At 39.8% G+C, this 13,772-nt stretch overlaps 1 protein-coding gene across 1 annotated transcript in view; it reads right to left on the bottom strand.

The window, feature by feature from the left end:
- Window positions 1-13,210, bottom strand: part of slc23a4 (solute carrier family 23 member 4) — a 41,411-nt gene extending 28,201 nt beyond the window's left edge. Inside the window, exons 1-5 of the mRNA XM_060840075.1 lie at window positions 13,199-13,210; window positions 7,697-7,843; window positions 6,367-6,524; window positions 4,758-4,917; window positions 621-802 (exon numbers count right to left, since the gene is read on the bottom strand). Coding sequence (XP_060696058.1) covers window positions 621-802; window positions 4,758-4,917; window positions 6,367-6,524; window positions 7,697-7,810 — 614 coding nt within the window. The 5' untranslated portion in view covers window positions 7,811-7,843; window positions 13,199-13,210. The remainder of the gene's footprint in view (window positions 1-620; window positions 803-4,757; window positions 4,918-6,366; window positions 6,525-7,696; window positions 7,844-13,198) is intronic.
- Between the last annotated feature and the right edge of the window lie 562 nt (window positions 13,211-13,772).

Raw genomic sequence — 13,772 nt, 5'->3', positions numbered from 1 at the left:
TAGAGTATTGTGAGTAATTTTGGGCCCCATACCTCAGGAAAGATGTATTGGCCTTGGAACGGGTTCAGAGGAGGTTCACGAGAATGATCCCAGGAATGAAAGGCTTAACATTTGAGGAACATTTGATGACTATAGAACTATACTCAATGGAGGTTAGAAGGATGAGGTGGGATCTGATTGAAACTTTCAGAATACTGGACAGCACGGACAGAGTGGACGTTGGAAAGATGTTTCCATTGGCAGGAGAGATGAAAACCCAAGGGCACAGCCTTCAAGTAAAGAACAGAAAAAAGGAGAAACTTCTTCAGCCCGAGAGCAGTGAATCTGTGGAATTCATTGCCACAGAAGGCTGTGGAGGCCAGGTCATTGAGTATATTTAAAACTCAGATAAATAAGTTCTTGATTAGCAAGAGAGAAAGCAGGAAAATGAGGTTGAAAACCTTATCAGCCATGATTGATTGGCGGAGTACACTTGATGGGCAGAATGGCCTGATTTTTGCTCTTATGTCTTATGGCCTTATGGTAGAAATTGATATTTATTATTTTCACCAGTAACAAGCTTTCTAGAAAGTGATAACATTAAGTAGCCCTTCTATTTAACAATAATAGTGAGTACTTACATGCCTGAAATACCCCAGTGCATCCCTGCATCATTCCCAACTGAATCAAACAGGGCCAGTCCAATCAGAGAGATGGTTGGAGCAATTGTTAAAGGGCCAATGTACCGCATTAAAAATCCAATTAAACCAGAAAATCCCACAACTGTTTGGAAACAGGCTGCCACCATGATTGCTCCTTGGATCTGCAAAAAATAGAATTGTCAGGTTACCATGGCAATATTTATTTTGTATCAATTAAAAAAAAGGTGAAATTCCAACATTCTGACAATCATTAATTAAAACCATGAGAAGATCAGTTGGGAACACTCTCGCCTCTGAAAAGCTCTGGAGTTAAATCCCATTCTAGGACTTGAGTTTGAGAATCAAGGATGGTAGTCCGGCTCATGCTGCATGAGCGCAGCATTATCAGCAATGCCATCTTTCAGATAAGATGCTCAACCAAGACCTCACCCACTTGTTTTGGGGGGGTTGGGCATGAGACTATTTGAAAAACAGCAGGTGAGCTACTCTGGCTGATATTTACCTTCAATCAACATCTCAAAAACAGATTGCCAGGTCATGATTAGGTCACCATTTATGGGATGTCACTATGTGCAAATAAGATTCACATTTTCTTGCCTACAGTAGTCACTGTATTTCAAAAATCAGTTGTAACATTCTTTAAGGTTTAAAGTGCTCAAGAAAAATGATAGGTAAATACATACCATTCTATTTATTGACTGCAGAAATAGAATGGGAAATATGCATTCAGCACACACTTCATTTTCTAGTTGAGTGGAAAAGTATGGATTGCAACACAAAATAAATTACTTTCAGCTGGGCTCAGACAAAAGTATGATGTTTTGAAGTAACATCATTGAGACCAAGCCATCATTTTTTTCAACATTGTACCAACCAAGTGGACAATAAATAAACATTTTGACAAGTGAAGATTAATGGGGCAAATGATTATAAGCATGTGGCTTGAGACATTGGATGAGGGAAAATAGCATAAATATCACAAGCTTCTCCATCAATAACAGATTCATACAGCACTGACTGCAGTGGTTGAAGAAGAGAGCTAAGCACAGCCTTCTCAAGGGCAATAGAGATGAGTGAGAAACACTGGCCAGCCAGCAACGCCCATATCCAATGAGAGAATTCAAAAAAAACTGAAGACTGTGGAAAATCTAAAATGAAAGGTCACACTTGTGTCAAACCAATCGCTTCAAATGTAGTTGTTATTGGAAAAGACAAGATAATCGAGGATTATAGTGTTTTGTGTCCAATGTGGGAATCTTCATCTTTTCATCAGATGAAGCAAGGAACAAAATTAATCTTTTTCAAGACATGAGGTCAGCTTAATTGCTGATGGGGTAAATGAAGGAAACCCCTTTCAGAACCATAATTTCCAACATATAGACAGGGACCACTAGGTTGATCACAGAAGCTCTGACAGTTGATCTCTCCACCTGTCCACATTCCCTTGCTGTATGTGTTTCTGATTGCTGATCTCACTGCCAGACCGTATTCTCTCACTGTTCATTGTCAAGCCCCTGTGTGATTTCTACTTCTAGAAGTTAGATTGCTAGAGAAAAGCACGTGTTTTTATTAGACTTTACCAGCTTGTTGCATCATGTTTTAGCTGTTTGGGATGAACTGTCACTGCAGGATAAAATAAGTTCCGTAGTGGCAATTGTCATCATCATTGGCACTCACTTGCTAACATGTATGATTATCCACCCAGGAAATTCTGTGTCATTAGTCATGGGTTCTGGGGGTCCTTGTGTCGCTGATGAGCCTGAACCTAGAGCTACAGCTCCAACCACACATTCGATCAGCGTTTTCATGAGGGGAATTGAGTTTGATGGCATTCCTTTTCCATTTTACCTCTTGCCAACTAATGTTCTCAAAGAATTGTGTTTGTTCATACAGGAGGTTCCTCTACATCTGTTTCTCTATTGAGGGTCTCCCACACACTGCCATCTCTGTTACATGTCTTGAGGGAAGCCTTCAGTGAGTCCTTGGAATGTCTCCTTGGTCGTCCTCTCTATTGAGTGCCTCCCTTGAGTTGGGCGAAGAAGACCTGCTTTGGCAGTCAAATCTCAGAAGTCCTAAGCACATGGATGACCTAGCAGAATTAGTTTCAGATGATCATGGCCTCAATGATCATGCTGTTAGCTGCTTCCAGGACTCTGATATTAGTACACCTAGCTTCCCAGCTGAGGTGGAGAATCCATCTCAACAATATTGATGGTACTTCTAAAGTGCTTTGAGATGGCATCTATACATTGTTCAGGTTTTTGAGCCATATAAAAGGGATGGAAGGCTGACTGCCTAAGACACAACCTTGGCAACATCACGGGTGTGACAGTTATTGAAGACTTTGGTCCTTAAGCATCTGAAGGCTGTGCTCATGGATTGGATGTGATGTTGCATCTCTGCACCAATATCAACCTTAGATGAGAGGTAGCTTCCCAAGAAAGGGCATTTTTCCAAGTCCTGGGAAGATTTTTCCATTGATGTTGATGGAAGAGTTTTACCTGGGACAGGTTGGTAAAGCATTGAGTCTTCTTGAGGTTGCAGCTGAGATCAATTCTTTGATCCGCTTCCATGAAAGGGTTCAGCGAACCTTGAATACTCTTTTCCGCGAGAACAGAGGTGATATTGCCATCGATGTGCTGAAGTCCCACAAGCAAGGTCAGGGATGTTTTGGTCTCAGATTTCAACCAGCCAAGATTGAATGAAAACTAATGAATTGGAAATACATTTGGAAGTCACGCATGAAGACAATATATTACAGTGCTACAAACATAGTCAGCCATTCAGCCCATATTGTCCATGCAAGCTCCCTGCTAGAGCAGCTCACTTAGTCCTGCTCCACTGCCCATTTTCTGTAGACCTGCAGCATTTTGTTCTTCAGTTGATCATCACGTAGGCCAGTGCTGGACAAAGAAAAGTTTTGGGAACACAACAATACTTCCCCCAATGATTCAATAGCTGAGCAACGCAAGCTGACCAGGAGCTCCGAACCAAATTGTAACCAGAGAAGTGACCTCTGGTGCCTCACAGTTGAAAGCAGCAATATTCCAAATGTTCTAGAGATGTGGATCCAGAGGCTGACCTGCAGTATGAGCAGTAGCTGAGTGATGTTACAAACTACAAGGGAAAGCAATAATAATGACTGGGGAATCTGGGCCATTTAAAAAGAAGCCAAAAGTATGCAGCTTCCATGAAAATAAATTTCTGTTCATAACTGTAAAAGACAAGAATGTTTGCCTTCTTTTTCTCTGATGTGGACTGTGGACCTGTGTAGAAGGACATGTTTTGTTGATTGGATATTAAAATTTCAATATGAATACATGGTTGCTCTGGATAGACAAAAAGTGTGGCAAGGTTTTATTAAATATGAAAATGAAATGCAAAAATAAATTTAATTGGCATTATTTCATAATAAATTGTTGGTATTAGGGTGATTATATCTTGGACAGTATCTTCAATATAAAATATATTATATATTATATAAAATATAAAATGGAAGAATGTAGAGGGTCATGTGACTTTCTTCAAATTTGTGATTGGTTTGATTACTGTGGGGACAAGGAAGCCCAGGTCAGAAGCTATTGAAAATGTACTTGACATATTTCCTACCCTGAATACAAAGGCAAGAACAGCTTAGACTGATATTTGGTCTCTGATTTCCTTTCGACAGAGATAGATGTCTTAGAGTCAAAAGCCTTCAAAGAATTTGGCCATCAGAGTCTTAAGGGTTACCTTTTCAGTAGTTTCGTTTGTTAGTTGCTGAATGAGTAAATTTTAGTACATGTTCTTTCTACTTTTTTGTTACAGTAAAATCTTAAAACTTGAATTGTCATCGTGTGGTTCCTTTAAGTTGGTTACTAGGATCTCAATTTTAAAAAAACTCCTTGCCTCTGTGTTGATCATAACATCAAAGACTGAGTGAACTTTAACATTCTATTCAAACCAAAACCAATAGAAATTACATGAAATCTGTCCCACTCCTTGTACAGACAACCATTGTTGCAAGAGAAAGCTTTCAGCTCATCAATATGGACTTGAGTCAAGCCCAAGTGCTAAAAGTGAAAGGCCATTAATCCACTGTGGTCAGACAAAAAATAGATGCTGTTTTAGAAGTACCTCGCGTATACGTGTCTGCCAAACTTCTATAAAGATTGGATCACTGACGTTGACTAGTGTTTTGTTGTAGGTCCACTCCGGACATTTATATTGAGGCAAAGACAGCATGGCTAAGGTAGGGGTTAGGAAAGCAAATGTCCCTCCTTGAAGAATTGGCAACCTGAAACAAACATAACAAATTAATCAACTCTCCTTGTTACAGTAAGTGCCACAAATTCATGTTTTTTTAAAATGGATTTATATATGACCCTAAAAAATTGATCCCAGACTAAGTAATACTATTGGCTGTCAAAGAACATTCACAGCTGACACTGTTTTATTTAAAGTTAACAAGTGCATCATTGGCACATCACCTATGCCTATCAAAACTGCTGAGAGAAAACAAGAGATTCACAGATTTCATAAGCAATGCCAAACAGTCATAAATACCTGAACTCAAGCACTCCCATTTTTGTTTCAGTACAAATTTGATGCTCAGTAATTATTCCTGGGTCAGCTGGGCAAGGTCATACCCGCTGTCTTACAATTGATCGTTGGTTATAAATGATTGATGTTGGTATTATGAGTCATGAAAAGATAAACAGATTTTAAAGATGTCAGCCCTGATGGAAACTGCTTTGTTGCTTGCCATTGTATTCTTTGAAAATGTTCTCAACCATCCTGATGAGGAATATAGGGAAGGCTGTTTCACATCTCAGGTAGCTACTGACTGATTTGTGCCTTAATTCAACCTGACTTCTTTTGTTCCATTTCCTATTATGTATTAGTGTTGCTAAATTTTGTGAATCTCAGATTTTAAATTATTAATTGAGCTAGTGTCAGACAGTTCCACACTTCTTTACATTAAATCCTGTTTTGCAAATTTCTCTGCTTAAAATTTTGTTTTTGTGCTGCAGTGCTCGACTGATTTTCTAATTGAAGTAAATTTTCATTTTATCATCTCTACATAGTTCCCTTCATAACTTGAACGTATCAATCAAATCACAACTCAATCTTTCAGATTTTGAGCAATTCAACTCTAGTTTGTGGAATCTCACCTTGGAATATGAACTTTGGAATCCAGGCTATATTCCAGTTAATCTGTACCTCCAATACATTATCCTGAGGTGTGGTGCCCAGAACTGAAATAATTATTTCAAGACTAGAGCTTTGTACAGTTTGAGCATAACTTGTTCTCTTTTTGTATTCTAGTCTTCTGAGATATAACGATTAACATTACAATATTATAATAGGCTATGTCTGATGCGCAGAAGTGGGTAGTGCAGAAGATGGATATTAGAGTCAAGATTAGAGTGCTACTGGAAAAGCACAGCAGGGCAGGCAGCATCCGAGGAGCAGAAAAATCAATGTTTCGGGCAAAAGCCCTTCATCAGGAATGAGATGATGAATGGCGTTCCTGATTCCTCTTGAAGGCTTTTTGCCTGAAACGTTGATTTTCCTGCTCCTCAGATGCTGCCTGCCCTGCTGTGCTTTTCCAGCACCACTCTAATCTTGACTAAGACAGAGGGTCACCATGCCATATTTTATGAAAGCTCTGTGATAAAATAGAGAAAAAAAATTGTTTTGATTGTTGACAAAGGTTGAAAATTAAAATATGTTGATATCTTACCTAACTCCAAAAAGAACTTGAAGTAGCGTGCAGATTCCTGAGACAAAGAAGATGGTGCTGATAAGGTAGCTCTGCGTGATGAGATCGTGTTGCAAACAGAGCTCCCGAGACAGAAGGAGAGGGATGGCTACAGTACCTCCCAAAGCAGTCAGATAATGCTGGAGAAAATGTCATTACAAATAGAATTTTAATCAGAAGCAAAATGCAACAATCTCTGAAAATGAAAACAGAAAATACTGGTAAATTTCAAAGGGTGGTGGGAAGGGAGAACAAAATGGAATGTCCATGATAAGGTGAAAATTATGAGAAACTAAATGCTAATAAGGATGATCTTATCAAAATAAGGTGGCCATGTCACATGTAGAGAAACAAAAAATGGTTCCTGAGGAGATGTAACTGAGAAATTAGAATCATTGCTAACAGCTGGTATTCTCAAACAGAACTTTAAATTCCTTCACAAGTTTCTTGAAAATCGCTATTGATGAGTATCTACTATTACTTATTTTGCTTCTTACATTTTAGTATCAAAGGAATATTGTCACTTGTAAAATTTGCAAAGAAAGCCTTTATTTTCCCTATTCATCGATAAATACAGTAAAGTGTCACTGCATCGTTTGTGGAAATGGAGCTCTTAGTTATTCTCCCCTGTTTCTGAAATGTTCAAAGAGAGGAAGAAGAGCTGAATAGATCTGATTGTTGGTTCCTTGGTGATTGAACAACCAGTGACCATTGCATCTGCTCTCCATTTTCTTTCCTTTTTTCTTTCTTAATTTTCCTCTCTTTGTTAAGTTTCCTTTCAGAGTTCCACTATGGCATTAAGCACATGATTCAATGGCATCAGTGGCTGGCATTTCAGTGCAGTGTTGAAGGACTAGAGAACTGTTCATAAAATTTTAAATAAGATCTAGAAATCCATTGACATATGATGTGCCAGCATTCTCAACAAAACGAGAGGAAGATTACTGAAATGATGTTTCTTTAATTTAGCTAAACATAAATAGGTTGTTGTGTTTGTATCTATGACAATAGTAACTATATTTTGAAAGTATTTAATTGTTGTGAAGTACATTGCAATATATTTTTAAAATTTAATTATTGAGGTGTGGAAATTGCTGGCAAGCCTTGTCCACTCCTCGGAATCCCTGTACAGGTGGTGGGGTGTTTCCTTCTTGAACAGCTGTGATTAGTTTGATGCCAGTACACCTACAGTTTGGAGGGAATTCCAGGATTCGAAACCAGCAACAATGATATCACAATTATGTCAGCCTGAGTAAGCATGGTGTGAGACTGGAAGGGATTTTGTCTTTTGTTGTCTCACTCTGTTTTTTACCTGAGTGCCAAGAAGTATGCATAAATACCAGGGAGGAACATCAGTGACATAGTAAGTCATCTTGTTCACGTTCTTCTTCAATGAAGACAGTTTGTTGTCCTCCGTCTTCTCCATTTTACTGGTTTGGTGAGTGTATCCATCTTCATTCTAAATGATAATTAAAAAGTGTATGACCCACGGAACAATTGAAATTATTTTAAAAATTACTTTAAAAATTAAAAATTAGTTGTCTTAAATCCTTTCTGACCAGTTCTAACCTGTTGCCATTTATGTTTTGCCAAAAGACATAGAACAATATGCAAAATATTTAATTATCAGGGTGAGTTAATTATTTGAGCTGAAAATGTGTTGCTGGTTAAAGCGCAGCAGGTCAGGTAGCATCCAAGGAACAGGAAATTCGACGTTTCGGGCACAAGCCCTTCGAATTTCCTGTTCCTTGGATGCTGCCTGACCTGCTGCGCTTTAACCAGCAACACATTTTCAGCTCTGATCTCCAGCATCTGCAGACCTCACTTTTTACTTGAGTTAATTATTTATTGAGTTAATCAGAATTTAGGTTGACTTGCAGATTGACTATGGAATTATCAAACATTTAATTTTAGATTTAATTTAGTTACCCCTGCAAAACTTATTTTTCAGGACAAGTGTAGAAATTTAATATTGTAACATCTATTTGAAATTTAAAAAAGTAAAACAAATTTAGGGAATACTCTTCACCCAACCTCCCAGCCCATTCCTACTTTCAGTTCCTGAGGCAGTGACGCATGGTAGAATATAGTTTCACAGCAACAGAAGTCCTTGCCAATAATGCTATTCTCATGCTTTATCTAGGTGACCAGACGGCGCAGTCTTTTAACTGATATCGTGCAGTACAGCACACTCTTGCCTCATGTTGAACATGGGCATTTTCAGGCATGAGTTGTTAGGTAACAATCAAGACATGGAAATTGCTGGCAAGACTCGTTCACTGCTAAGAATCGCTGTAAAGGTGGAGGTGTGAACAGCTGTGATTGGTTTGGTGACAGTACACTGACAGTTTGGAGGAAATTCTCAGAATTTTTAACCACTCAACAGTCAGTGGCCCAGAAGCGAATTCCAGCATCTCTGATTGAGGTAATGATATCTGGATTACTGGACATGAGCTCTCCCTGATCAATATGGCAGCGTGAAATATGAACAAAACTTGCTGGAAAAACTCTTCACATCAAGCAGGATCAGTGGAGAGAATCTATTATTAGATTAGATTACTTACAGTGTGGAAACAGGCCCTTCAGCCCAACAAGTCCACACTGACCCACAACCCACCCATACATTTACCCCTTCACTAACACTATGGGCAATTTAGCATGGCCAATTCACCTGACCTACACATCTTTGGACTGTGGGAGGAAACCCACGCAGACACGGGGAGAATGTACAAACTCCACACAGAGAGTCGTCTGAGGCGGGAATTGAACCTGGGTCTCTGGCACTGAGAGGCAGCAGTGCTAACCACTGTGCTACCGTGCTGCCCACAACCTGTAAAATTAATTGTTTCTTTCCACAGAATTTTTCAGCAACTTTTCTTCAGATTTTTAGCATCTGCAGTAAAGTCACCATAGTCCAACCTGACCGTAGGGCTGATCTCTCAGTAGAGAGAGATGACTGGTGATGGATTACTTTGAGGGTCACCATACCGCAGGCTAGTGGGGAGATTGAGAAGGAGAGTCCTTTATAATAACCTTAAATAGTCCAGGAAGTCAACCCATGCTGTTGCCATCACTCTGATTCACAAACCAAGCATCAGACTAAGCTAACCCCAGCATTAGCAGCATTTTCCTTTGGCTGAGCCAATACCTGGTGCTTGCACAGGCATGCTGATTCATTGTGAAACCACTCCACAGAGGCACATCACCAAGTCACCCTTTATTTACATGTACAGAGTTCTGAACACTGATCCAGCTCTCTCAGAGTGAACAGAACCTCTGACGTTCCTATCTATGTTTGTCAGCCAAGGATCCCTGATTGGTGCTGTTAATTTGGTTCAATCAGAGAACCCATATTCCATCAGGTCCACCTGGCTGACCTCATTATAATCACTACAGCCCTCCCCCTTGAGTCCGAGGACATAGGCTATTTATTTTAATCTATGGCTCCTTCTGGGGCATTTTAGCAATGGGTCAGGTTCCTCCAACTGTGCTCGGATACAGGCAGCGTGTAATGCACAATTGCTTCCCTCTTGCACTTGGGGAATCTCCGAATATATAACTCCGAATATGACCACCAAACCTTCCTTCTCTATCTGGGTGCTCTGGATGCATATGCTATTGGGTGTTCCTCTCCATTGGGCCACCTATAAGCTAATACTACCTCGATGCCGTATGGGGAGGCATCGCATTTCAATACCAGATCTCTTAGTGGATGATAGCTGTTTCTTCACCTCCCTGAGAGCTATGGCTTGGCAACACAACCATTTCCAAGGCTGACACTTTTTTAGGAATTGATGCAAAGGTGCCAGGGTGATTGCCAGGTCATGTATAAATTTTCTGTAATAATTCACCAGCAAAAGGAAAGACCTAAGCGCCGGTTCAGACGTGGGAGTCGGAGCACCTTTATTACCCTCACTTTGTATTCCAAAGGGTGGAACCAAGTCTTGTCAATTCTGGAGCCCTTGGGGTGCCTGAAACACACACTTTTCCCTTCTTAGGCATATGCCCTCCTAGGGGAAATGTCTAAGGACTATGTCCAAGTTCTCTAAATGCTCCTTATTGGTCTTTCCTGTTATTAGCATGTCATCTAGGTAAATCGTGACTTGTGGTATTCCATGTAAAATGTACTTCATCGTCTGCTGAAAAATTGCACAGGGTGACGATATCCCAGATAGCATTCTAATATATTGGTACAAACACTTATAGGCATTAATTGTCGCATACTTCTAGGACTCCTCATCTAACCACAATGATAAGTACACACGGCTCATGTCCAGCTTCGTGAAGATCAGTGCCCCCCCCCCCGCCCTGTCAGCTTTACTTAGAAATCCTCTATGTGAGAGATTGGGTCTTTATCCAGCTGCAAAAAGTCGTTTACCATATGTTTAAAATCCCCATAAAGGCAAATTGATTCATTGGGCTTCACAATCAGTATAACCGGCACTGCCCATTCCACAAGCTGGACTGGTTTGAAGATTCCTTCGCTTCCCAGCCCTTTGAGTTCTGCCTCTACTTTTGCACGTAAGGCAAATGGCACTGGGCAGGTCTTGCAGAATCGTGGAATCACTTTCTGGTCAATTTGCAAGGTGGTTTTGGCTCCTTTGATAGTCTCTAGACCTTCCTGAAAAATGTCTGGGTTTTTAATTAGGACTTCACACAAGCAGCCATTTTCTAATTGAAAAATGTTAAGTCAATCAAGGTGAATCTTTCTCAACCAATTTTGCCCCATCAAGCTTGGACCTGAGCTTTTTATACACTCAGTGGTAAATGAACCTGCTGCCTGTCATAAGAGGCCAGAACCAAAGTACCCTTAATCTGTAAAGCTTTCCTGGTGTAGGTTCCCATCTCACTGAGGTCTTGTGCAAGCTTAAGAATTGGAGTCTGGGACAAATTTTGTTTAAGATAGCTTCTGCAATCATTGAAACAGCCTCACCATATCGACCTCCATTTGAATCAGGTAACTATTTAACCAGATGTTTATTTTGTTTGGTTCTGATTTGGATGTTGCTAAGCAATTTAACGGTTCCAAATGAGATGTAGTTGGACTTTCCGGGGTGTGCACTCTCCTGGATACCGGTCTGTGATAGGTTGAGTGGGACCTTTTTGCTGTCTTGTGTCTACATACAAGCAGCAACTACAATAGCCTGCCGGCCCAGGTCCTGCAGAAAATTTTAACCGTTTGACAAGGTTTGGCTTTGTTTTAGGATTTTGTTGTGGGCTGACCTAGAGTCTCTCTATTCAGGATATACCATGAGTAAAGCTATACAATTGCCTTCACTCAAGTGGTGTTACCCAAGCTCAATCGCCCTGGCAATGGAATCCACTTCCATCGGAATACCCTGCAACTCAAGCTCTACTTGCCACATTTTCCATTGATAAAGCTGGTTGTAGATCCTGTTGGTAGTCCAGCTGGGCTTCAACTGATAATGCTTTTGCATTATTATGCCATTAATTCCACATACCAAACAGTCTCTTAGTATCTCAGTAAGAGTTAAACTAAAGTCACATGCTTCTGCCTGTCATCTTAACCTAGTCAAAAATTCCAATATGGGTTCCCTTGGTTCTGGAGTTGCTGAGTAAGGCCAATAGTGTCTCAGAATTAAAGGAGGCTTTGAGTTGTAATATTCCTTAACTAAATCTGTCAACTCTTGAAAGTTTCTGGTGCCTGAGGGAAAGTCAGGCTTCTAATAACTGAAAAAGCGGTGGGTCCACAAGTGTCAGGAGAATTACTCATTGTTTTTCAGCTATCCCGGTGTCATTTGCCCAGAAAAAATAACACATTCTTCCCACAGTCTGGGCACAGTCTTCAACAGCAGGATCAAACAAGTCTAACTTTCAAAATCACGGCATGATGCCAGAAATGTGTACCCAACACAAAGATAACTATTGCGTGTGAATTTCTTCAGGAGTTTGCTTTTCTCTTATTGCTATTGAAATAACTCCACAGAGGCCAGTATCCCTTCATCAAGACACTCTTTATTTAAACACGGAGAGTCCTTGACACTGATTACTCTCTCTTTGAGCCAGCTCTCAGCGTGAACAGGATGTCTGACACTCCAGGGGTCCCTGATTGGATCAGATTAACAGCCCCAGTCAGAGAACTCATACTGTACGAGGTCAACCTGGCTAACCTCGTTACAATCACTACACACTGGGTATTTGAAAAGAAAATGTAGGGTTAGGGTTCAGGTTAAGGTTAAGGTTAGAGTTCCCCTAATGACACAGAATGAACTTCCTTACCAGAATTTTGAAAAGTGATCTTAAGGTCATCTCCGTGATTACAAAATAAAAGCCTTATGATAGGTACTGCAGTTATTTCTGGTTAAAACCATCGCCAAACATTGAACAGTGGAGAGAGAACAAACTTCTTTTGTGTGTAGTTTGAAGACAACATTATGCAAGGCCTATGACTTGAATGCTGGTGTGTGAATGATGTCTTTATGGCTGAATTCGGCTTCACGTAATCACCATTTTATTTCATAGGTTTATTGGAAATTGGGATGGCAGATCGAAGATTTGGTACCTAACAGAAAATCCTCCTGATTTCTTAAGCATCCTTAGTACATATGGGGCAGGAATATTGAGAAGGGGTCAAGGAGAATATACTCAAAGGTATGGATTCCTACGTTAACATAAAAGGAAAGTTGGTGAAGAACACAAAAACTAGCAACTAGATTATTTTTCAGGAGCAACAATTACATTTTATATCAGTAGCAGAACAATTCTCATTACTTTTCATTAATATTTACTGGAACATCATCATATTTACAATATAAAGAAAAACAAATTATTTCAGAAAATAATTGATACTTACTATATATCCATAATTATTTAGCCCATGGACTTCTTTCTCTGAAGACATAGCAATTCAGACCCAGCTGTACAATTGTAAGCATTTACAAGCAACTCCTTCAGGAAGACATGCAGCAAATGTTTAATCCCAGATAATCACAAGGACTGGAACTTTTCTTTTGAAAAACCTATTGTGCAACCTCAGGAGTTAACTGCTCACAAAAAGAACCTCTTCATAGTTCTCTAGATGAAAGATATCATTCCCTTGAGAGTACAGGGAAGGAAGAAGAGTAACTAAAATTTGTAGTCATATCTTGAAGAAGTTCTCCCCAAAAATAACAAACAAATATTGACTGTATAGTCTGATTAATCATTGAATCCTGCAAATTCGAACAGAGCTGGAACTCATAAGCACTCAGTCCACTGTAACAGAATAAACCTGGTGCGTAATGATGCTCACGTGGCACTTCAGCCACTCCCATCCTTTCATAATAGAAAATAAAATTAAAATGCTTACAAGACTGTAATGTGAGTAATGCCATCATAAAAGTAATCTGCGATGTGCAAACATGTCAAATATGACTTTTTTTTAGGAA

The sequence above is a fragment of the Hemiscyllium ocellatum genome, chromosome 19 (assembly GCF_020745735.1).
Source record: "Hemiscyllium ocellatum isolate sHemOce1 chromosome 19, sHemOce1.pat.X.cur, whole genome shotgun sequence".
Taxonomy (NCBI): Eukaryota; Metazoa; Chordata; class Chondrichthyes; order Orectolobiformes; family Hemiscylliidae; genus Hemiscyllium; species Hemiscyllium ocellatum.
Note: the sequence above shows the minus strand (reverse complement) of the source record. Positions and strands in the feature narration are given on the sequence as shown.